This window comes from Felis catus, chromosome E1, assembly GCF_018350175.1.
Source record: "Felis catus isolate Fca126 chromosome E1, F.catus_Fca126_mat1.0, whole genome shotgun sequence".
NCBI classification, from domain to species: Eukaryota; Metazoa; Chordata; class Mammalia; order Carnivora; family Felidae; genus Felis; species Felis catus.
The window spans coordinates 19,646,305-19,671,036 of record NC_058381.1 but is presented as its reverse complement, the minus strand read 5'-3'; the positions used below and the strand labels follow the sequence as shown (position 1 = coordinate 19,671,036).

The 24,732-nt window shown below is 54.5% G+C and overlaps 1 protein-coding gene and 1 non-coding gene across 2 annotated transcripts in view; both read right to left on the bottom strand.

The window, feature by feature from the left end:
• LOC102899308 (translation initiation factor IF-2-like) overlaps positions 1-24,230 on the bottom strand; it is a 28,537-nt gene extending 4,307 nt beyond the window's left edge. Inside the window, exons 1-3 of the mRNA XM_045045042.1 lie at positions 24,149-24,230; positions 23,770-23,828; positions 13,386-13,737 (exon numbers count right to left, since the gene is read on the bottom strand). Coding sequence (XP_044900977.1) covers positions 13,386-13,737; positions 23,770-23,828; positions 24,149-24,230 — 493 coding nt within the window. The remainder of the gene's footprint in view (positions 1-13,385; positions 13,738-23,769; positions 23,829-24,148) is intronic.
• On the bottom strand, positions 24,094-24,165 carry TRNAT-CGU. Its single transcript has one exon. It is a non-coding gene; the product is annotated as a tRNA-Thr (tRNA).
• Positions 24,231-24,732: the final 502 nt, after the last annotated feature.

Here is a 24,732-nt window from a genome sequence, read left to right as displayed (position 1 = left end):
GGGACAGGGCCACCTGCTGAGAAGCGGGGAGCCGCAGGAGGTGAAACAGGGATAGAGAACATCCAGCCAAGAAAAAGCAAGCTCCGGGGGCACAGCAGGGATTGGTTGGGCGGGGTGAACTTGAATCCACTGGGAGGGTATTTTCAAAATGGCCAGGTAATGCTCCCAGGGAGTTCGCTGAGGCTCCCTCGGTTTTAAAGCATAGCTCAGGGGCGCCTGGGTGGCTCAGCCGGTTAAGTGTCTGCCTCTTGATTTCGGCTCTGGTCATGATCTCATGGTTCGGTTCGTGAGTCAGGCTTTGAGCTGACAGCACAGAGCCTGCCTGGGAGTCTCTCTCTGCCCGCACCCCCCCCCCCCAACTGGTGCACACGTACTCTCTCTCAAGATAAATAAAACACAGTACAGGTTCCTGCCCAGGTGCCTTCTCCCCTCCTGCCCCTAAACAGTTCTAACTTCTCAGGAAAGGTGGGCATCCCACAAGCCCCACACTGCTGCTCGCCCCTAAGACACCCCTCCTTGGGCCCTGCACCTGCAGCTGGGGTCCTCTGAACCCTTACTGCACACAAACTGGGGAGACCCTATATTCTTCTGAGTTCCAATCTGGGCAGGACTATCTCAATGCCCAGCCCTCCCCAATCCTCCACCAAAAAAAAAAAAAAAAAAAGGAAAAATATATGTAAATCAATGCATCGGCCCAACAGCATTGTTTTAATGATTCGCTCTCAAGAGGATAGGGGAGGACATCCCAATCTGACCCCGGGAAGCCCTTCCTGTCCCGGAGCGGCCAGGTGGGTAAGGGGTGGCTTGGCAGCTGCTTGCCCGATGCACACTGCAAGAACAATAAGGATTTTTAGGGGCATTATGACTGAGTCAGAAAACACAGCTGCCCCTGAAAGTCCCTCATTTTTCTTGCTGTCCTTGAACTCTCTCCAGGTAAGTCGGCAGTCAACCCGTCCAGCCCAGGGGAGCCGAGGTGGAGTGGAGGGTCCCCTCACCTGACACTGGCCCACATCCCAGGGGGCCCTGAACTCTCTGTGGCAGGTAGGGCGGCCACCAGGTCTCCACCGCGGCACAATTTCTCCAGTGCCTGGCCTGGCCGGTGGCCAGCCTCACTGGCCCCATGGCACACCCAGGAATGACCAGCCTTTGCTGCACCCAGAGCCAACTCTCACCCAAGTGCTTTCTGCCCGGGGAGGGCCGTGGACCGGAATGGAAAGGAATCGTAAGTGGACGAGGGCAGTCCCAAGAGCTGGGGGACGCAGGAAGACCCGGGAGAAGGGTCATCTGGCCCGTGTCTTCACATGGGAGGCGCGGACGCCCACCTTGCAGAGAGACTGAGCTCCTGAGAAACTGAGTGGCAGTCACGGGCCTCACGCGGCATGTGAAAACAAGACAGTCGGCTCCAGGCTTCCTCAGAGGCCAGGCCGGGACCAGGTGGGGTGGAGACCGGGGCTGGGGGTATCAGGAAACCTGGGGGAAAAGCTGCTCGGCTCTGGAAGCCCTCTTGAAGAACAACTGGAAAGACTCAAGACTCTAACGGGAAGCAGGAACTGGTTGTTTCCCGCCGGCAGTCACGGCTTTGGTTACCCTGTCTCTAAAATGGGCCCAAAAGGAACAAAGCTTCCGGCAGCTCTCCCCTTTCGGAAAATAGAGAATTTCTGCTCTCTTGCGTAAGAGGCAAGGGACATGAAAAGCCGGTGGACACGGACCCTCTGTCCGTGGCAGGAGGCGTGAGGGTGAACCCTGAGACCCAGCACGCCGTGGGGGGGCTGCCGTGTGAACGGGGACCTCAGTCCAGCGCTCCCCGTGCCCATCCTGCCCACTTCATCAGAGGTGAGCTCTACAAGAGGCAACAGCGTCAGGTGGGCCTAAGTAGGAATACAGGTCCCCAACCCCCTACAGAAACAGCCTGCGGTGGGCAAAGATGGCTGGGGTGTCCCGGATGGTTTTCAGATTCGAATCAACCCCCTGACAGGCTCCGTGGGGAAGTGCAGGCTGGAGGAAACGGGGTGGCGTGAGAGGATGGTCAGAAAGTGGCCAAGAAGGAAGATGGTGGTGACCAATTTTTTTTTTTTTTTTTTTTTTCTTACGGGAGGATGAAAGGGGCTTCCAGAATCAGAGCCTTGTTTACAGTCCTTCTCTACGGACCAGGCTGGACAGGCCTCCAGGGCAGCAGAGGCTCCCCACCGCCCCCCCCCGACCCTGGACTTTTGACTCCTGTGAACTTCCCAGTCCAGAATGCCGCCCATCTGTGGAATGCCACCCATTGGTGGCTCACTTGTGCCCTGAAGCCAGGCCATTCCACCGAGGGCCCCAGCTCAGCTGGAACCTGCCCAGCTGGCCACTGGGAGCTTGCCCCACCCAGCCTGACCTGCACCCACCCCTTGGGGGCCTGTCACCAGTCACGCCGTGCCTACGCGACAGGCAGCCTCTCAGAGCATAGGTGGCCCCGCCACCACGAGAGCCTAACTCACGGAAGACAGCCCCGTCTCTTCACTTGGAGAATGAAAGTTCCGAACTTCACTTGGAGCATATATCACCCTCTCCAAGTAGTTTTCCCCTTCCCCACAGACCCCAGGCCCCCTGGAAGTCGCCAGAGACAGCGAGAATCCTTTCCCTCTCGGAAGAACGGCTGGAAAGTGTTGGAGGGTGGGGGTCGGTCCAGGGTCAGGCGGCAAGTCCTTGTTCAGGCTGAGGCACCGTGCGCCCAGAAACCCAGCTGCCTGGCTATAGCCTCACCCTCTCCCAGCTATGTTATGACAATGGTCCCCTCACCGGCCGCCTTCTGCCCTAACCAAGATCACAGCCATACACCGCCCCCCTCCCCCCGCAAAACCCAAGCTGTCCCCCACACGCTAGGAACAAGGCCCTCTGAACCGTTCAACAGCACGACTGCATCGGGCTTTGCCCACTAACAAGCCCCAACCCTGTTTGTATGAGCTGGTCCTGCTCACACAGGGGGACTGGGGTGCCTTGGCCCCAGTCCAGTGGAGTAGAGTAAGGGGGGTGAGACCCAGCACCTTTGATAAGCTATGTAACCCTCGGCATCAGTCGGCTCCTCTGCAAGATCAAGGTGACCACCTGGTTCACGGGATTAAAGACGTTCATTCCTCTCAAAGGCTGAGGACTATACCCCGCGCAGAGCATTTGAGCGGAGGGAGTGATTGTTACCCATCCCCCGCTGTGTTCTCAAGACTCAGCTCACCTCTTCTGGGTGACCCTTCAGGCCCCCGGCCCCTTCTTTCTCCCTGCTGCCCCCGACTCCACGTACACCCAGTCACACGCACGGATTACCAATGCTGGCTCCAGGGCCCCAGTCTGCATTGTATGACAGGCTCCTTGTTCAATGCTCGGGGACACCCAAGTTTAAGAAGCACCGCTCGAGGCCGTCTACTCACCACGGGACAGGCGGCGTCTGGCCCCCGCTGTTCAAGAATGAGGTGAGGTTGGGGCCCCAGGTAGTGGCTAGAGGACCCCCCCCAACTCCCACCTGCCCTGCCAGGTGTGTGAAAATGACCCACTTGGGCGTGGCTAGCGGCGGAGCGCATCCATTCCTGGGCCTCGGGCCTTCCCTGAGCCTGGCCTGTGCTGATCGCACGTTGATGACCATGGACGGGCCTGGCCGCCCCCCCTTGGGGGGTGAAAAGCCATCAGGGCCTCCAGAGGAGCTGCAGAGTGAGGAGGCTCCACTCTGAATTTGAAGTCCCTAAAATAGCCAGCAACCCACAAAACCATGGTGGAAGGAAAAGAAAGCCAACCAGAGTTATCAGCCCTTGTTTGGAATTTGCTTTAGAAAGAAAAGAATGTGCCAGTCCCACCCAACGAGGGAAGGAAGTGGTCAGGCAGAGGGCAAGAGTCCCAAGATGTGTTGGGGGAACCCCTCCTCCAGAGAAGCTACTGGGCAGACAGGGATGCCGGGGCCTGCGGCAGGGGCTGGCTGGGACGGTCTGGCCCTGGGGCCTGGAGAGGCCAAGCATGCTTGAGTCAGGGGCCAAGTTTCCCTGCAGAGGGAGCGGGGTAGGGCAGGAAGAGGGATGCTGGTGCTCCCAGCACCCAACTCAGGGGAGTGGGCTCCGTGGGGCCTCCTTCCAACACCTACCCAGTCAGCCCCAGGACAGTTGCTCTGGAGGTGGGAGCCCAAGGGCACAGCTGGACTGCAGCCTTTAAGGCAGCAGAAAGCCTTCCTGGACTCGCTGGCCCCACCCACCCTCACCGGCTGTTCACAGGCTGGGCTGAACAAAGCCAGGAGACCTGAAACTCAGCCATCAGAGTCCCCAGGTTTACGATAACCAACGTCTCTGGGCCAGAAATTCTTTTGCTAAGAACACCTCAGCTCCTAAATGCTTACACTCACCCCTTCAGCTCCCCCCCTCTGCCCAACAAACTCTCCAGCCCTGCCTGGCCTGATGCCGACTGGCCGGCATGCCTTGGGGTTGGCTCAGCCCCCCTAACACTCATCAGTGGGTGGAGACCCAAGTGCCCCTGGGCAAGGCTGGCCCAGAGCCTGAAAGCATCTGTCCACACAAATACCCACTCCCGCTAATGAGGCTGGTCCAGGGAGGCAGCGCCCTCCTTTCCTCCAGTTCCAGACCATCTGGAGGAGCCAAAGCTGGGCGTGGGTTCTGCCATCAGAGTCACAAATTTTATCTCTTAAGGGAGACTCCACAGGGGAGGAAAACAAGACAAGGAGAGAAGGCATACAGACGGCTCAGCTAACAGTAGGGGAAAGAAGAATCTATGTTGGGGCGCCTGGGTGGCTCAGTAGGTTAAGCATCTGACTCTGGCTCTGGTCATGATCTCATGGTTCGTGGGTTCAAGCCCTGCGTCGGGCTCTGTGCTGACAGCTCGGAGCCTGAAGCCTGCTTTGGATTCTGTGTCTCCCTCTCTCTGCCCCTCCCCTGCTTGCACTCTGTCTCCCTCTCAAAAATAACAAACATTAAAACATCAATCAAAAATAAAAAGGTAATGAGGTATACATACCACATGTTTTGCAACACCCCTAATTAAACACATTCCTATCACGCAGTGAAACCCATTGGATATTCACACTCCCCAAGAGAAATAGACTCTAATGGTCTCCCCTCAGTTTGGGTCAGGTTTTCCCATGAAATGAGTTATACCAACAAACTTTTGGTTTTCAGTTGTTTTTTTGGGGGGGGGGGGGAGAGTTCAGAATTTGGGGCAAGGACTGTGGGCCGGCACCAGTAACAGCCACAGAGTACAAAAGCTGGGTCCCAGCTCCATTCCCTGGTCTTGGCTGCAGGTCCCCATCCCTGCAGACGGCCCCATGGCCACAGGGCACAAAGCAAGCACACTCAAGGCATGCAGAAAATACGAACTGAATGAACTATCACCAGAGTTTTTTCCCCCAAAGAACAGCCACTAACATCATTGCCGACAAATGTAAAACAGTGGTACTTAAACCCTGCCTTCATCTACCTGTTCCAGTGGCAGGAGCAGAGAGAAGCTGACACAGATGAACAGTTTTTCCAACTTCATTGATCCGAGTCAAGGAAAATAAAACTGTTGTCTGCGCACTGTTGCTGCCTGATGGGCAGGTTCACAAGGTGTTTTGCATGGAGCAAGTGAGGGGGTCGTAGCCAAAACTGAAAACACATGATTTCTTTCCTCTTTGTGTGCTCGCTCAGAACCTCCCTGCAGTCCAAGTTCCATTTGGAAATCTAAAATAATTGATCTCATCTCTAAAATAATAATTTTCCACTTGGAAATCTAAAATAATGTAACAGCTAATTAGAAAAATGCACTAATTGGGTTATCTGGTTTCAGATGTTCTAATTACACTCCTTTGGAGAAGCAAAAGCAAATATTTGTATGTATATGTAATTTAACAGCACTTCTTCCAAAGAGTGTAAAACATCCAGAAAGTTTAAAATACCAAAAACCCGCAAACATTATGAAAGAATATATCCAGACACATTACGTATAAACAATGGAATCATCTACAAAAACGCAGTGCTTCTGCATTAAAGGGTGATATCTGAAAAATATTTCAGCTGTAAGTCCCATCAGCTGTCCTGATGGGGAATTAAGTGGGGGAATTAAATGGATCCCCCACCCCCTTTAGTACAACAGGGTTTCAGCATCCTGAAATGTCATACCCTCTTGTTTCTTCATAGAGCACTCCTACAAATGACTCCCAGAAATTTCCCCATGGCCTGAGATTTCTACACCCCAAATTGGGAAAGAGGTTCTGGACTCCACTCATGAGCTCTGCCTAACCCGGCACTGGCAGATTTCTAGGAGGGATTTTACTCCTATTGGGAAATGTGTTTAGCCCGACAAAATGGGGTAAGAAGGTAAGAGGGGACGCTTGTGTAGATGGGGGTCTGCACGCTAGAGGGCCAGGGGAAGGGCATCCCTCCCGGAGCCCACTGCCTGGAAGGCGTGGCCAGCGACGGTGGGCGGAGCCACGCAAAACGTCCCAGCCAACCAAAGCTGCCTGAGACCTCCAGGACTATATTTAGTCACGGCTGACTGCCCTCACGGGGAGGGGCTTGGGGAGGCAGAGAATTGCCACCTGTGTGCACCAGCGCCCGCAGCCCTGCCACCGTGGTGCAGACGTGCTGGGGCACCACGACTCCTGCTGGAGGGGACACAGGCATCCTCTCTGGTATTTCCTCCAGCCCTCGGCAGGACACGCGCTACCCATCTGATAAATACCGTTTGTCCGACAAGGAGGGGACCGTGCTGCGGACGCACGCCCTGGCCACAGGCAGGGCTGCGGAGGGCACCAGGCGTCGGCACTGACAGGGGCCGCTCAAGTTAGTTTCACTTTCTAGTTTTTATCCTGGGCCACCTCTCACCCTGATGCAAGAAAATATACTCTTTTTTTGCCACGGGAGAAAAATCCTCAAAAATGTTCCTTGTCGTTTTCTTCTCTTTCTCTCTTTTTTTTTTTTTTTTTTTTTTTTCCCCGAGGACACGGTTTTCCTCTGAAGACCCGGTAACAGGCTTTGGTGAAAACCCCAACTACGTAACTTCGGTCCCCCGGGCTGTTTAGCTCTAATATGATTACACATCTAAATGCAATAAACGGGGCAAAGTGGTATTATTTTTCTGGGAAAAACCAACATCATAAAAGGGTCTTTATTGAATCAAGGGCCCGAGAACTGTTCTCTTGCCTAATTATGGCTCCCAAGTGAATGAGGCTGGGTTTCCAGGCAGGAGTCCTCAAAACTCCCCAGCCCAAAGGGCAATGGGGTATTTGTCACGACTTGTCTAATTACAACAAAATCCACCAAAAGGACGAAAGGGAGGATGCCAAGGTAGGTTGGCAGTAGCCCCTTCCCCGACTGGGGCGCTGGAAACAGGCCGAGCTGGTTCTCCAACCTATTTCTATTTTAAGGAGCAGCCCCCTCCCCACCCCACCCCCCCAGCCCCATCCCTTACATTCAAGTCAGGGTCCTGGACCCTGCCCCTTTCCACTGTCAATGCTTAAGTGGTTTTCCAGCATCCAGCACTGCCCTCTCTATCCCCATCTATATAGAAAAGGCCCATTGTCGAAACGCGATATTTTGCCAGATGGTTTAACGTTCAGTGATTTGGCCAAGGTTAGTGTGCGCCCAGACCTGAGTGACAATGAATGCTTGCTATCACCAGACACAGAAGGAGAAGGAGAGGCAGGGGGAGAGGGAAAAAGACTCAGGCCAAGGGAGGGTGAACCCTCCACACTACGCGGCTGGGAACAAGTGGTCTGGTTGACTTTTCCCAGATACACAGTGGTCTGGCCAGGCAAGTTGGAGACTAACATTTTGCTCATATGCAAGTCCTGGTTCCAAGTATCTGTTTAATCGCCCTCAAAGTTCCAACAGCAAAAAAAAAAAAAAAAAAAAGACATTTTTTTTCATGTTCTTAAACCCACAACATCAAGCTCTACAGGAAGGGGTTCAAGAGAATGTTGTCCTCACTCTCCCACTGACCTGTTCCCTCACATAAGCTGGAGCACAGTGATTGCATGAACCCACCCCTGGTAGAGTCTGGGACTTCTCCCTACACCCCCTCCACAAGGGTGTACCCAGCATATCTCCCTCAAGAAGCCAGCCCCCCCCCCCGCCCCCCACCCCTACACACAAAGTACAGCAAGGACTTAACTTTTCTCCCAGTATTTTCTCCCCAGATATTAAGCCAACAAGTAGCTTGCCAGCCTCAGGTCATCTTTCCTTGACCTCACCGGGGTTTCTTCACTGGCCCTACAGGCCCTGGGTTGAACTATGGTGTCACTTGAGAACAACTCCCTGTTGCCGCGCACCCGGCCTTTCACACAGGTATTCTCTTGTGATCCTCTGATCCTACAAAGTAGGTGTGTATCCTCACATCCGGGAAAACGGAGTCCCAAGAAGGCACGTCACTGGTCCAAGGTCACGCAGCTAGTCCACAGGAGAACCTGGTTTCCAACCTTCCCTCTCCCCAATGCCTGCCTTCAGCAGGAATGGATTTTGTCCTCCACCAATCTCCAGGAAAGCCAGGTGCCAACAGCATATGAGCAGTAACTCTACTCGTTTTCAGGAGAGTGGAGGAGATCTACCTTACATAGTACATGGAGAAAGAGAAAATTGAAGACCAGAATGAAAGTCTCAGTCATTAAGAAGGAGAGGCTAGTTTTTCCCTTGAACCCCACACACCCGAGGGCAGAAATCCAGTGAGAGGAAGTGAGTTTCATGAGAATGAACCACAAAGTCTTCACAGACTGATCCAAATTTCCCAGCTGCACATCTCCGAGTCTTTTCCCCACCCCTCCCAACCAGAGCCCCAGGTTCCAATCTTGTGCCCTCCTCTGTTCCTCCCGGCCCAGAATCGTAGAAGCGATGTTAAGGCTACAAGGGGTGTATTCAGTCCAATCCCCACTTGACAGAGAAGGGGGCTCTCAGGCCCAGAGTGGCAGAGGAGAGATTAAAATCAGGCGATGGTTCTTTCCACACAGCACCTCCCTCTCCAGTTCTCCTGGACAGCAAACACAAGGGGTCTGGCTACAGGGCGATTTCAAAATTCCCCAGATTTCAAAATTCCCCAGACCGTGCCAAAGGGAGGAGGGAGCAGCGCAGTGGGTGAGAAGTCACCTGCTCTGTGTCCGTCTGCAAGCCCAGCCCACTGCCCACGGCCAGTTGAGACTCCTAAAGACTCTAAAGCGCTGAGAAAGATCACCGTCTCTCTCAATCACTGGTTTGAAATTCAAAATAAAAACATCACTGAGCCATAAAAAAAAAAAAAAAGTATAAGGCAGTCCAACGACATTCTGATTTTTATTTCCTGGCTGAATACGCGGCAGCATTTTTTGGAACATCAACTTATTTCCTTCCACCCCCACCCCCACTTTGATTTTGTACCCTGCTTGACTGGTCCCGCTAGAGTTGCTCTTAGCATGCCCACTGGGTCAATGAATGGGCATTGCCAAGCTGTGGCAATTCACCTTTCCTGGGGACCTTTCACGAAGTGGCTGGGTGTATGGCTGAGCAGATGTTCGAGGTGGCCACATGTGCACATCCGGGGTACTTTAAGTACTCTGTGCTGGCTAATCCAGCCCCATCCACCGCCTGTTCCACAGCTCTCCGTTGCCGGCTCCCAACCTGGGAAGCCCTACTGCACCAGGAAGTGGCCATCAGATGCTGGGGGGAGCCCCTCCCCTCCGAGCCTCAGCCACAAGAGGACTCCCGACACCCCTCGGCTGCTCTCAGAACCGGAGTACAAATCACAGTGGGCAGCCGAGGGATCGTGCACGTCTCACGGCCGTAACCCTCGCCCGGCCCAGTCCCGGGCACACGGTCAGTAGACAAGAAAGGCCGAGACAGGGGAAGAGGTTCCCAGACCTCATCCCCACCTTATGATCACTAAGCTGCTGTTCCCAGGAGGTTAAGTAACTTGCCCCAGGCTACACGGCAGACACTGTACAAGACCTTCCAACCCACGAGACCACAAGCCTGAGATCTCAAGTCACTCCGCTTGCCCCTTCTCAACCGACGTGTACACTCACGTAGATTCCAAATACGAGAGCCGAGGAGACGAGGACCAGTCAAAGGTCCGCTGGCGTTATGCCAGGCAACGAATCTACATTCTTCCTATCAGCCTCACCACAACGCTACATCGTAGTATCGAGCTTCCTTCACGAGGGGAAGAAACGGGCACAGAGCAGTTACTTGTCAAAGGCCGCTCAGCTGGCAAGTGGCAGTCAGGATTCCAAGTCAAGCCCCTGGGGACCCAGGGTCCATCATCATGGCCCTCACGCTAGGCCGCTTCAAGAAAAACTCTTCCTGGAACCCAGACTGCCCCTTGCTTCCGGGACACCTCTTTCACGGACCTGTCACAGAGCAGGAGTGCTGTTCTTTTGTGGAGAAGAATGAAGACAGGCCAAACAGTCACCATCGTGCTCAGAGAGCCGCAAACTGGCCTGGGAGGAAAACCCACCCCCTGCTGGAGTGAGGGCCACACATAGCGCGAAGCAGGAGACAGAACGCTGACCTCCGCTAACGGTTCCAAAAGCTGGGCTTTGGGCAAAGGTGCACCGAAGGAGACCTGGGCCACCCCCAGGCACGGCCACCTGTGAAACCCCAGAGGTATTTCTAAGTATCAGAACTCCCAGAGTTGCTAGGACATTGGGAGCCGAGATGAGAGGGGTGGCTTCTCCGAACACTTCCCTTGCCAATCCAATCCTGCTAAACAAAAATGGATCTCCCATCTTTCATAGGTTGGGATTTAGTTTGTCTTTAAAAAAAAAAAAAAGCCACAAGGGCAAGGATATTCACCAGGCTGCAATCTACTTAAGAGTTGAGGGAATCCGGGTTTCCTCCCAGTAGGCAAGACCAGGCGTCCAGCTGGATTTTAAGTCTTCCATGGGTCTCCCTGGGGGTCTGGTTGAAACCCTTCCCTCCAGCCAGCTTCCCGAAGAAGCCGGCCCCAGGGCACAAGGGCCTGCCCCGGAAGCCGCTTTCCCGACGAAGTGAGGTACCGGGCTTACAGGGATGGAGGGGGTGGGGGGAGGGGCAGAGGAGGCGCCAGTTTCAGGAAAACTAGAAGAATTCAGAAGGGGGACAGCGAAATCAAAAGGCTCTCAACCGAAGCACAACTGCTAAATACGACGGCTTGAATCAAAGCACAAATCAGCTGCTGGAGGCCAGGCCCGGCCAGCCCACTGGGTAGCTGATTCAGTCACATTTTGCAAAGGAAAAATCCCAAGGAAAAACGTAATCACTCACTTCCCCCGAAGAAATGAAGCACTAGGGCATTTCCTAAAAATCCCTAAAACCCCGGGTCAGCCCTGGAGAATGGGGCATAGCCCGAGGGAGAATTGCCAGCCACCTGAACCAGGCCAGGGAGGCCACGGACACCGACCGACGACTCCTTATGCCCGTGTTCCCAGGATTTATGTCCCTGATTCCCGTGTCTGTCCCCTCTGGGGAGGGTGCAAATCAGCCAACTCTGCCAGCTTTTCCGCATCTCATCGCTCCAGCCCAGTTCTGCGCGTGTTTTATGACCACATAACATTCTGGAGATTTCCACTTCATTTACTTTAAGATACGCATCCCCAGGGCCGGGAGAGGCATTGGTTCAAAGGGAGAAATCTGTTTTCCCAACTTGGTTCCGTACTCCAAAGAGAGCACTTTTCCCTTAAACAGGGCAAGGCCTCCAGTCCAAGCTCCCACCATCCCGCTCCAAAACAATGCTGCCTCAAAACAGAGTTTGCACCTTGCACCTTTAGATAAATGACCAACAGACTTCTTCCCATAATTGTGGCATCTGCACGTAACACTGACTGCAGCCTGCAGGACAAAACTCACCCTGAGAAGTGCAGGCCAGCTGCAGTGCTAGGCTTTGTCCACCGCTGGACCCACAGGCCCAGCCTTGCCTCAGTGACCCCACAGCACATGGGGCTCCCCTCCACATACCTCACCCCTCTGTTCAGGCCCCACATGGCCACCCAAACAGGGACAGAGGCCACGCTGGGTTCCCGCAGAGCCAACTCTACACTCAGCCCACAGAAGCGTGTGGAGAAACCTTCCAGATGGGGTCTCTGCACAACTTCCAGAGAGGGGTCAACCCGGCTGGGCTGCTTTCTCCCTCACCCTCCTCCCTGCTTCTAGAAAACTCTCGTTTTCCAAAGCCAGGTGGAAGGAGGCCCAAGGTGCCCTGTTTTGTCAACTTGCCCTTCACACAGTTCAGGTCACCTGGCGGCGTGTGTTCCCAAATGTTTTTCCAAGGCCCCTACGGCCAAAGATAGCCCAAACACAATACAAACAAAAACAAACAAAGTTCCAACACCCAGCAAACCTGAAGTCTTGGGGGCTGGTGGAGCTTTTCTTTTGGGGGGCTAGAAGCAAAGCGGGTAGAGGGTTTAAGGGAGCCTCAGCATAAAACTTGAGGACTCAGAGCCCTCAACATTACCTTGCACAGATCAAGGAACAAAAGGACACTCCCACAAAGATGTACCTTTAAAGAAAGGGTGGTGGAAGGGAGGGGCAGGGGCGTCCCCCTCCACAGAGGCTAAACCTCCACATCCAGGGCCATCTCCCAGGGGGCAACTCCAGAAATCGGGTGATCCTCCCCACTTCCAAGCTCAAGGCAGCCGCCCTGGGAAGCGCGGCAGGGCAAGCCCTGGTGGACTGTCTCTCCCCACGCCACCCCCCCCAATCCACTCCACGTCCGCCCTGGCGGGAACCGGCTCCACCCGAAGAACACGGACCTGACACCGATTGCACGTAGTGACCGACTTAAAGTTCTGAGCACGTTCCCACCGTTCCTGCGAAGCACAGGGATCCCTCGAATCCGCCCACAGAGCCCGCGCCGTGGGCCCCTTGCTGCCCCCTCTCCAGTGTGGTCCCGGGAGGTGGCCCCTGGCAGGAGTTCACACTCCCGCCTGAGCGCTGAGCTCCTGCCGAGCCGGCCTGGAGCTCGGAGAAGCTGCCGGTCCTGGGGGCCGAGGACTGGGACTTTGTAGGCCAGTTGAACCGACACCCTCATCTCGCCCGCAAAGACCCAGCCCTCAGCTCCCGCGCGTCTCCGAGGTCGGGGTGCGGGCGCGTCCCCGACGGGCTTCTTCGGGCGGGATCCCACCGCCCGCTTTCCAAGGCGCTCTGCTCAGCCGACGCTCCGGGTTTTCCCCAAGCGGTGTCCGCCTAAGAAGGCACCCGCCCCGCCCGACCTCGGCCCGAGGGCTCCGAGACCGGCCCACGAAGGGTTACACGACGTTCGGTGCCGCGGCCTCCAGGCCACCGGGCGCAGGCCGAGGGACAGTGCTGGGCGTGGGGGAGGTGTAGGGACCCAGCCGTCCCCGACCCCGCAACGCCAGCCAAGAGCGTGAGAGTTAACACGCTGAGAAACTTCGCCACGATCCCACGCCGCGCCCGCGAGGCCCAGCTCCGTGCCGCCTCGGTTACCTGCGCTCAGATCTGCGGGGCGCAAGGCCGGGGCCGAGCCCCAGGCGGGGCGCCTCCCACCGCAGGCCGCGCCCTCCCGCACCGCCGAGCCCGCTCCGCCGCCGCCGCCTCCACCGCCGCCGCCGCCGCCGCCGGGGGTCGGGGAAGTAGCTGCGAGCCGGGCCCCACGCCCCGACGTCCCGGAGCCCTGCGCGCGCGCCGGACCGGGCGCCGCGGCCTCGCTCAACCTGCCCGGACCTGGGGGCCGCCGCCGCCCCCTCCCCAAGGGAGCGCGAGCCCGGCGCTGCGGGGGAGAGGAGCGGGGCGGCGAGACCCCTCGAAAGTTGGGGGAGTTCCGCTCGCTCGCGCGGCCCTAGCTAGCTCCACGTGCTGGTGACACATCAGGAAGGCTGCGCGCCCCGCGGCTCCGGGCGGGCGGACGCGGCCAGCGCCCGCCCGCACCGCCTCCCGGAGCCGAGCGGACGGCGCCCCGCCCCGGTCCGCCCTCCGCCCGCCCCTCGGCGGCACCGCCCCCGGCCGCGGCGCCCGCTCCGGGCTGCGGCACCCGCGGGAAGACACCCGGGCGGGGGTGGGAGGGTGGCCTGGGCGCCCCTCTGCCCGGCTGCCGGAGCCGCCCCGGGGATCGAGCCCGGACGCTAGCGGCCCGACAGTTTCGAGTGCCTTCCTCCCAGTCACGCAGCCCTTCCCGCCCCCGAGCTCCAGTAATTTTCCCTTTTCCTCTTCTGGCCGGTCAGAGCGGCTGCCGGCGCGTCCTCCCGCGAAGGCCGGCGCGGAGAGCCCCCTGCCGGCCACGCTGCTGCGGTGGAGCTCTCCTGCGGCCGGCCTCAACCTCCCCATTTGGAACCCGGAGCCCGCCTGGCGTTTCCTTCGGGCTTTGGTGGTCAACCAACGAGAGGATAATAAATGTAAAGCGCCAAGCGGGCTTACCAGCAGCGTGCTTTGTTGATATGTGAATGGGTTTTCTGCCCTCTTCCTACCCCCTTCCAGTTGCCTGCAAACAACCTCTTTGGCTGTGCTTTCTGAAAACCTGAGCTCCTTTAGGGGGACTGTGGGGAGGAAGGGTGGTAGAGAAAAGCTGAGAAGCCAAGAGAGAACTTTCCCAGGATTGGAAAGGGGTTGGAAGTCAGAGTCCCCTTTGTGGGGACCTGCTGCCCCACTCTCTCTAGAAGTCAGGACATCGGGAAGTACAACTGAGCGTCTCATCTGAGCATTCTGGAGCATCCACGGGCCTCTGCCAAGATGCCCATCCTCAAGATGGCCAGGATTCCTGGGAACACGGAGGAGAGAGTAAGAGGGAATGATGGAGAAGCCCAAATAACCACTGAGATTGAGCGCCCCTCCCCCTCCTCAGATGGAACCTCGCAGTCTGATTTAAAGAAAAGAATGAGAAATACCTGTTTATGGCCTGATACAGCTATTGGCTGTGTTCCTGTCTTCTCTTTCCTGTCCTCACCAACCCAAAACATACCTTAAAAGTGGAAGTGGAAGTTGAGTGGTTTATCTGCTCAATTTGCCAGCTCCCACCCCCTCCCCCACCTTGAGGCCAGAAAGATTCCAGGGCAGGACAGACAGATTGCAAGAGCAGGTGCTCCCAGGAAAGAGTCACTCTGGGAAGGATGGAGGGCAGATGGCAGCCAGGCACAGGCAGAGGCGCTCGGTGCCTGGTCAGGATGAGCCACTGGCCCCAAGGGTCTACAATTCCCCATTTTGTGGGAGCCCAGGATTAGAAGAGAAGAAAGAGGAAAATGCCCTGACATTGCTGGTGATGCTGCCCGAGCTAGAGGGGGCCTGGGGTTCATGCGCTTTCTCTTCCCCTTTTATTGCTTTCTCTAAATCTGACAAACCCTTGGGTCTCAGAGCCTGGAGGAGCTGGTGCCCTGGGGGGATGAAAGGGCAGGGATGGAGTGCGTTTACCCCAGCGCTGATCCCAGAGACGCCTGCAGAAGATTAAGATTTGCTCTCCGAGTTTGAAATCTCCCTGCTACCCCCTGACCACATCAAAGCACATGGCCGTGGGGGGCACCTAATCCCATCAATGGAATCAAAGCTGGACTAGAAAGGAAATTCTGCCAAGTTGGTGCGGGGGACAAAGCTCACAAGACAAAGTTAAGATACCGGGCCCTGGCCTCCTCCACTGGGGGTTACATCCCCAAAAAGATCCTGAGCCAGTCCACAAGCAGACAGGGGCTGTCCTTTGCTTCTTGAGGAGGCCACTGTGGGAAGGTCAACACCCAAAACTAGGGAAGCCGTGCAGCGTGGGACAGGGCAGAAAGGGACCCTGAGAGGGGCTGGGACTGGTCTGAGTCTCAGTTTCTCCAGCCTTTGAAAAAGCGCTTTCATCTTGAGGCTCTTTAACCAGTGTCCCCCAGCACAGTGCTCACGTGTGAGATGGCTTTAGGTTGAAAACAAACAAAAAACGTGGTGTGTATTTTTCAATGTCAGTGTCATAAGTACTGTTGTCACGGTTAGGCAAAAAATGGTTAAAGTGAGCCCACTCACAGCCAGGTATTCAGTCTATACTAGTATGAGTGGTATTCTGATATGACAAAAATGGGGACAGTGGCATGCAAATCAGTAAGTCAGAAAAACACCCCTTCCGGAAGGACCGGCTTTACAGAGACACTGCCTCAAGGCAGTGGCTTTCAAACTTGCAGTCATGCCTCAAGGTAGGAAATATCTACATATGTATATAAAACGGCTCATGAAGCAATTCATACATACTCAAAACAATTTTACGTGGTCCTATTCTGTTCCCTTAAAAAAAAAATGCTGCTCTCGAGCTGTTAAAATTTATTTCATTATCCACTCATGGTTATCTCCTACAACTTGAAAAATGCCACCAGGGCGCCTGGCTGGGGCTCAGTCAACAGAGCATGCAACTCTTGATCTCAGAGTGGTGGGTTCGGGGCCCCGTGTTGGGTGTAGAGATTGGGTGTAAAAATAAAATCTTATTTAGGGGCACGTGGGTGGCTGAGCTGGTTAAGCATCTGACCCCTGGTTTCTGCTCAGGTTCGTGGGTTCGGGGCCCGCGTAGGGCTCCACACTGGCAGCACAGAACCTACTTGGGATTCTGTCTCCCTCCCTCCCTCTCTCTCTCTCTCTCTCTCTGCCCCTCCCCCACTTGTTCTCTCCCTCTCTCTCTCTCTCTCTCTCTTAAATTTAAAAAAAATTTCTAAATACGTACAATCTTATTAAAAAAAAAAAAGAAAGAAAGAAGAAAATACCAGCTTAGAGAACATGCCAAGATGAGATAGCTCTCAGTGAGAAATTTCTAGGCGCCAACACCCTGTGCGTCTCCACATATTCTCACACTGACCTTCGGACACAGGTGTTATCATTACCCACATTTTATAGGTGAAATCACTCTAGTAAATGCAGGCCTTAGACCCACCCCTTTCCACCGAGTGCCTCCCCTGTCTAGTGCATCTTCCAACGGCCTGCTCCCGGGAAGTAGCTCAGAGAAGCCCAGCATCCAGGGCCACTCATGCCACCTTCTCGCAATGGAGCCTGCCTCTCCAACCTGCCCTGTTGCTTCTGCCCTTTTTGCACCCCCCCCCCCCCGCCCGCCAACAAATGACCCCTAGGAGTCAGGCTCTTTAGCAAGCAGGCCTTAGAGCCCTTGAGGGGGGTGGAGAGGGGAGGGCAGGGTGTGACACGAACAGTCTTAATGTCCCAGATACTCTGACATCCATCCCTGTCACTGGGAGGGATCAGCCTGCCTTGGGAACAAAATCCCATAGAGCTGGAGACACTGACCTTGTTCTCTCACTCCCGCCATTCTAGATTCTTCCCTAGGTCCTCCACGGCTGCCCTGTTTTCAACTGCAGCCCCCTTTCCCGTCACACCTCATCCCCCAACCTAGGTTTTTTCCCCTTCCCATAGCTCTTCTCCCCTCTATGTGCCCCATATCTTACTCATCTGAGTGTATTCTGTCCCCCTGCTGATCTTTGCCTCCAACTCCCAGAATGTAAGCTCCGCAGGGGTAGGAGTTTCTGTCTCTTTCATACGTTACTGTGTCCCAGTGCCTGGCACATAACGCACACTCAGTAAATATTTGCCGAATGCCTTTCAGTCCCGCCTACACTGCCCTGAGAACCCGGCTTTGCTATTTGGGGCTTGACGGCCCCAAACCCTCCTGGGGGCCCCCTAGGGCCGAGCCACACAGAGGCACTCCCCCAACACTTCCTGATTTCACCAGTTTCCTCTCAGGGGGTGAACACATCCCCCAAGGGCAGGAGGGCTGACATCTACCTTGGCCTCCAATAACCAAACTATTCAAGGTATTCAAAATCAACATCATGTCTCGGTACCGATTCTCTGCTACACATGAACTCCTGCCATGTACCCAGCAACACACAAAGTGCTGTGAAGTGGCAAGCCAGGGCAATAAAACCCCATTTTGCGGACACAGGAACGGGGCTTGCAGGGATGGAAGGATTTACCCAAGGTCACCCTGTGCTGTTGCGTTCTTTCCACTTCACTCCCCCCCCTCTGGACCATCCAGCCTATCAGATGCAAGGTCTACAGTGCTGACCGACCGTGCTGGCTTCTTTTCGGTCTCCCGCCATCCGTCAGAAAGAGTTCGGACACAAGACACAGCATATTTTGTTCGGATGGCAATCTACGTGCATTTTGTTTCCTGGCCCAGGTGGCTTGGACAGAGGAAAGAACCCAGAGCTCAGGAAAGAGACAGGCTGGGCATAAGATCTGTGCTGCAGAAAAGCCACACCAGGGATCACCGGTCTTGTCAGCTTTTGGGGCCTTTTTCACCTCCTCACACCTGTGCAACCTTCAATCAGTTCTTCTCTGTCCCTGGGCCTCTGTTTCATCACTGACCAAACTGGAACGTCATCTTCTCTGTGGTTTCTCCCAGCTTCACTATTCCTTAACTGTAGGAAGAGAAGTTACTGACTTCTTGTTTTGTTTCGTTTTTTTTAACTGTTGCTTACCTTATCTATCTAGGTCATTTGAGAAGACAGGACGCGGGGGCGCCTGGGTCGGTTAAGCGTCCGACTTCAGCCAGGTCACGATCTCGCGGTCTGTGAGTTCGAGCCCCGCGTCGGGCTGTGGGCTGATGGCTCGGAGCCTGGAGCCTGTTTCCGATTCTGTGTCTCCCTCTCTCTCTGCCCGTCCCCCGTTCATGCTCTGTCTCTCTCTGTCCCAAAAATAAATAAACGTTGAGAAGACAGGACGCTTGCCCACAAGCAGCAGCAGACGGGTAAATCCCCCAGAAAGGAGTCAATTCTTTGCAGGTGTAATAATATGTCAGCATTGCTAAGGCAGTGCTTCAAGCTGGGTTCAGTTTTCCTGCGTGGTGGAGGTTAGGGAAGAGGCAGGAGGTCTGATACTCTGCTTAGGTTGCACCCTCTGAACTTGACCTAAGGAGTGAGGCCGACAGTGGGGGAAGTTAGGTCACACAGGGAGCCCTACTGGCCCAGAGTCCCAGCCCTGTCACCCAGGGCTCTCTGAAAGGCTTTCAACGGGCAGCGTAAGTGTCTGGACGACGTTAGAGCCCTTGGTCCAGAGGAGCTAGTAGTCAGGTCTCCTGGGGATTTGACACACCGTTGGCAATTTGTGTCTATCTATGTTCCTCCCCTGCCTCTACAGCCTGAGTAGTCTGGTCAAGCCCGTGATTTTTGTCCCTATATGTTTTTCCTATTGATTGGGGTGAATATTAGACAAGTAAAGTACCCGTCTGGCTCACAGGCTGGCAAAGAGATGGACCATCTCCTGGGTACGTGTCAAGCAATAATGAACACGACATTTCCAAACAGCTTCATGCTGATTATGTGGAAGAGCTTAATCCACATGATAAAGGAAGAGCTTTCTGGATGACCTTGAACAAATCACTCCCCTTTCTTTACCCGTTTCTGTGGCTATAAAACAAGGATCGAATGGTCATTTTCTTTTTTTTTTTTTTTTTTTTTTTTTTAATTTTTTTTTTCAACATTTATTTATTTTTGGGACAGAGAGAGACAGAGCATGAACGGGGGAGGGGCAGAGAGAGAGGGAGACAGAATCAGAAACAGGCTCCAGGCTCTGAGCCATCAGCCCAGAGCCTGACGCGGGGCTCGAACTCACGGACTGCGAGATCATGACCTGGCTGAAGTCAGACGCTTAACCGACTGCGCCACCCAGGCGCCCCATCGAATGGTCATTTTCATTCCCATCAGTCCGTGATTCTGAATTGTAACTTTTGTCACCAAGAATGGGGTTGGACCTCTAGTGCTTTTTTTTTTTTTTAATTTTTTTTCAACGTTTTTTATTTATTTTTGGGACAGAGAGAGACAGAGCATGAACGGGGAAGGAGCAGAGAGAGAGGGAGACACAGAATCGGAAACAGGCTCCAGGCTCCGAGCCATCAGCCCAGAGCCCGACGCGGGGCTCGAACTCACGGACCGCGAGATCGTGACCTGGCTGAAGTCGGATGCTTAACCGACTGCGCCACCCAGGCGCCCCCTTTAGTGCTTATTAATAAACAAATACTCACTCTGGGGGCGCCTGTCCCCCAGTCGGTTAAATGTCCAACTTCATCTCAGGTCATGATCTTGCAGTTCACATATTTGAGCCCCGCGTGGGGCTCTGTGCTGACAGCTCGGAGCCTGAAGCCTGTTTCGGATTCCATGTCTCCCTCTCTCTGCCCCTCCCCTGCTGGCGCTCTGTCTCTCTCTCTCAAAAAACAAACATTAAAAAAAAAAAATACTCTGGCTTTGTTTCTTAATTTGAAATTCCATTTTATGTGCAAGGTTAGAAGGGCCATGGGGAAAAGAAAAGTACCTTATCCCCTGCCTGGTTAGCTTCAAGCTGGACATGGTATCTGAGTGTCAAAGATGATTGAGGGGCACCGGGCTCCATGGGTTAAGGGTCCAACTCATGATTTCAGCTCAGGTCATGACCTCATGGTTCACGAGTTCGAGCCCCGCATCGGGCTCTGCGCTGACAGTGTGGAGCCTGCTTAAGATTCTCCCTCTTTCTCTGCCTCTCCCCCCCACTCACACTCTCTGTTTCTCTAAAAATAAAGACTTGGGGGGGGGAAGATGACTGAATGAGTGCAGAAGTACACAAGATATTGTGGTGCTCTGGCGAAATCCTCTCCATCCTCCAGTGCCCAGCAAATGACCTCACCTCTCCAGAGAAGACTTCCCCAACCCTCCAAATAGGGACCTCTCTGATACCAGGCCTCTATCTCTGGACCAGGTGCTGAAAACCCAGACAGGAGTGAGACACTGTCTCAGCCCTAAGGGGCCCCCCAGCCATAGGGTGAGACACACAGAGAGGCCTCAGACAAGAAGCCGAGTCACTTACTACCCTGGGGGAATCAGAGGTTCCTCAGAGAAGATAATACTAGAATTTTGCCAAAGATATCGAACCTGACTCTGATCCCGTGTCTGGACATAGCTGCTAATTTGCAAAACATACCAAGGACCAGGAGCTTGTTTAACTACATTGGGAGTTTGCAGTTATCGAAGTCCAGGCTACAGGAAACCCTACAGGTCAAGTTGGCCAGCTTCCTCAACTGATACACTGCAAGGAAATGAAGGAAGATAATCCTAGTGATTGAAAAAAAAAAACAGCTTAAAAGATATATCAGTTTTAAAAATGAACAAAGGGGCACCTGGGTTAAGCGTCTGACTTCAGCTCAGGTTGTGATCAGTTCACAAGTTTGAGCCCCGCATCAGGCTCTGTGCTGACAGTTCAGAGCCTGGAACTGCTTCAGATTCTGTGTCTCCCGCTCTCGCTCTCTCAAAAATAAACGTTAAAAAAATTAAAAGTAAACATTAAAAAAATAAAAGTGAACAAAGTTAAACTATAGGGTATAAAGATGCATGAGTAGCTGGTAAGTAAAAATGCAAGTAAGGGGTGGGGCTCCTGGGTGGCTCAGCTGGTTAAGCATCTGACTCTTAGTTTCAGCTCAGGTCATGATCTCACAGGTTCGTGGGATCAAGCCCTGCATCAGGCTCCGCGCTGACAGTGACAAGGCTGACAAGTGACAAGGCAGAGCCCGCTTTGGATCCTCTGTCTCCACCCCTCCCCCACTTGTGCATGCATGCTCTCTCTCAAAATAAACAAACATTAAAACATTAAAAAAAAAAATGCAAGGGGTGCCTGGGTGGCTCAGTTGGTTAAGCATCCAACTTTGGCTCCTGTCATGATCCCACAGCTTGTGGGTTTGAGGTCCCGCATCGGGCTCGGTGCCTGGGGCCTGCTTCAGATTCTCTCTCTCTCTCCCTCTCTCTGCCTTTCCCCAGCTCATGCTCTCTCTCTCTCCCTCAAAAATAAACAAGCACAAAAAAGATTTAAAAAATCCAAGTAAATGGTAACTATAGGAGTAGCGACTATTCTGGCTGTGGGGGGCCGTACTGAGAAGGGGACACATAAAACAGGTTTCTGGGGGGTCTGGCCAAGTTCTCTGACCTGAGTAGTATTCTGCGTATAATTCGTTAAGACATTGACCTGATTCGTGTGGCTTTCGAATCTGTGTTTGATTGTACAAGGAAAGATTTAAAAATACATCTCTCTAGGCTGGAATATTGGATTCAAACTGACAGCAGGAGGCAAAACAGATCTACTTGCCAAATTCTGCTTTTAAGTTAAATAATATTCATGTACAGGAAGGAAGAGGCCTGACCTAACGTGGTTTATATTTTTAAAAATATCCTGGAGGTTTTAGCTGCCCACAAATGGTCCTCTGCCTACGTGGCTCTCAAACTGGAGTGCCAGAGGCCCTGTCTTCTGATCTAGACCCTGGCAGGGAGCATATGGCAAGAGGTCTGAGCGGGGAGGGGAAACTGGCAGTCAACGAAGCTATCTCTGGAGTAGGAGCTTCAGTGCTACACGTCACAATTAAAGAAGGAGACGGACAGACTAAAGTGTATCAGGAACGGGAGCCTTTGTCGCTCATCTGGGAGGACTGACTGCAACCTTTTGGATGGGGGAGCCAGGGTCATACAGAGCTCATCATGAGGGCATGATGACCAGGCCCCACTGTGAAAGGGACTATTATTTTTCACCACCTTGGCAGTCATGAGAAAGATGGGCGGGACAGCTTCAGGCCCCCTGGCTTCTCCAAAGGTCTGGGCTCTGAGGCAGAAACAGAATTTCAGGCCACAGGGTATTTAGGAAACATCTCTTTCAACTTTTGAATTTTGCAACAAGTTGAAGTCCAGGGCATGTGAGTGATTTAATAGAGGTCATGCCATAAACTCAACATAGGTATCCTTCCTGCCTGGGCCCTACCCTTTAAGCCAGTGACCTACCTCCAGCCCCACCAAGGTGAGTGTAGATACCCATGGGCCTTCAAGGTAACTGTAAGACCTCTGCTCCCGTGCTCATCCCAGTACGTGGGTCTGACCCTTTACCTTTGGGGGCCCACGTTTCCTCTAACATCTGTATGTTGACCTCTTCTGTACCTTGACTTTCTTTTATTGATTTTATTGATTCATCGTCCCCACCTCTATACAGGTGAAATTCTCTGCTCCAGCTTCTATAGGAGACCCAATGCCTCACTGTGGAGTTCCTTCTCATCAGGAATCCAGTTTAAGGCATAAGAATCATTGCACGATCCAGTAGTTCAGGACCTTTCCTCTTCCTATTTCTGAATATCTAGCATCTGTCTCAATTTGCATTTACTGACAATTCTACGACAACACCGAATCCCTGGCTCAGCATTCCCTTCAAAAGCCAAGAGCATTTCTTCCGTTTATTGGAATCTTAGGGAAAAGATCAATATATATCCCTGTTCCCAGGGCCCCACATCCTGTCTTCTGATAACCCTAGACATCCCCTCAGAGACTCTGACATTCAGTCCACCTGAAGCTCCCCATGTCCCCATGGTCAACTGTGTGACAGGGGCCTCTGGAAAGGTAATGTGATTTGGGGTCACATCAAGAGAAGCATGGGATGTGGAAGGAGGGAGGCCTAAGCTCCATTCATGAAACTATCTCTGGAGTAGTATTTTCATTGCTGAGGATTACAATTAAAGGAGACAGGCTGAGTGATTCAGAAATTAGAGGCACTCAACATCATGTCATATTAAATTGGGCTGTTTATCCTAGAGACGACTTGGGGAGTGTCATAACTGGCTAGGGGGCCGGAATGAACGGATCACACAGACAGGCACCAGACTCAAACTGTCAGTTCCCAAGAGCTGGGAAAGGACTAAGTGCCCACCAGTTGAGCGATGTGGCTGGCTTCCTCAACAAGAAGGCAGACGGTAAGCACAGGTGGATAACTCACCTTTCAAGGAACAAACAAACCAGAAAACACCGGTCCAGAAATTCCAAAGTCCTCTCTGGAAAGTTCTCCCACCCTTAAGACACGCAAAGCCAAGCGACGCTAGAGCCCCTTCCCCCGCTGGCGACGTCAATGCCTCACGTGGGCTCACCACCTGGGGCCTCGGTGTCCCCACCGGTATCACAGGGGCCCCATAAAGGTCCGGCCGGCCTAGGACGGCAAGGAGAGCGGGGCCCCGTAGAGACGAACGCCGGTGCCACTAGCGCAGCGCTGCGCGACAGGGACGGAGCGCGTCCACACCAGCGGTCCCGCGAGCCCCAGCGAACTGGCCGGGCCTGCGCTGCACAGCCTGGGGGGGAGGGGCAGGCTGGAGAACGCCCGGACGGAATCTGAAAAGTAAAAAATGCCACGCAGCTAAGGGACGGCGCACGTGGGGACAACAGACCCCCATCGCCAAGCCCCAACCTCAAGCCCCAGGCACGGACGGGGTTCGAACCCGCGATCTTCGGTTTACGAGACCGACGCCTTACCACTTGGCCACCGCGCCTGACAGCCGAGCGAGCGGTGGAAGCTCTCAGTGGAGGGTAGGCGGCGCAGGCGCAGGAAGCGCATGGCCCCGCCTCCGGCCCCGCCCCCGGCTTCCCGCCCCGCCCCTCCAGACCCGCCCCTGCAGACCCAGCTCTGCCAGCCGCTCGGTCGGGCCGGGCCTGGCGCCGGAGTCCTGCCTGCGGCGGGACCCGAACTAGCGGCGCTCTGGCCCGGCCCCGCCCTCCTCCCCGGGAAAGCCGGGAGGAAGCCCGCCGGGGATTAGCGAGAGGCTTCGGCGGGACCGGGAGCCCAGACGGAGAAAAACCACGGCCGATGCTTGCTACGACGCGAGCGGAAGCGGATACCGCGGCCGCGAGCGCACCGCTGTGTGACCTTGGCCGGGTCTTTTCCGTCGGGTCGGCAGGTTGCGCGGGCAGCTACGGGGCTTCGGGCCGAGCATACCGGGAGCCGAAGGGACAAGAAGGGCAGTGCAGGCGTGGACGGTCCTGGCTTTGGAAAAACATGTAGGGAGCCGGGTGGGGGGATGAGGGCCAGGCTTCTGGGGCGCGGGGAGGTGACTTTACTT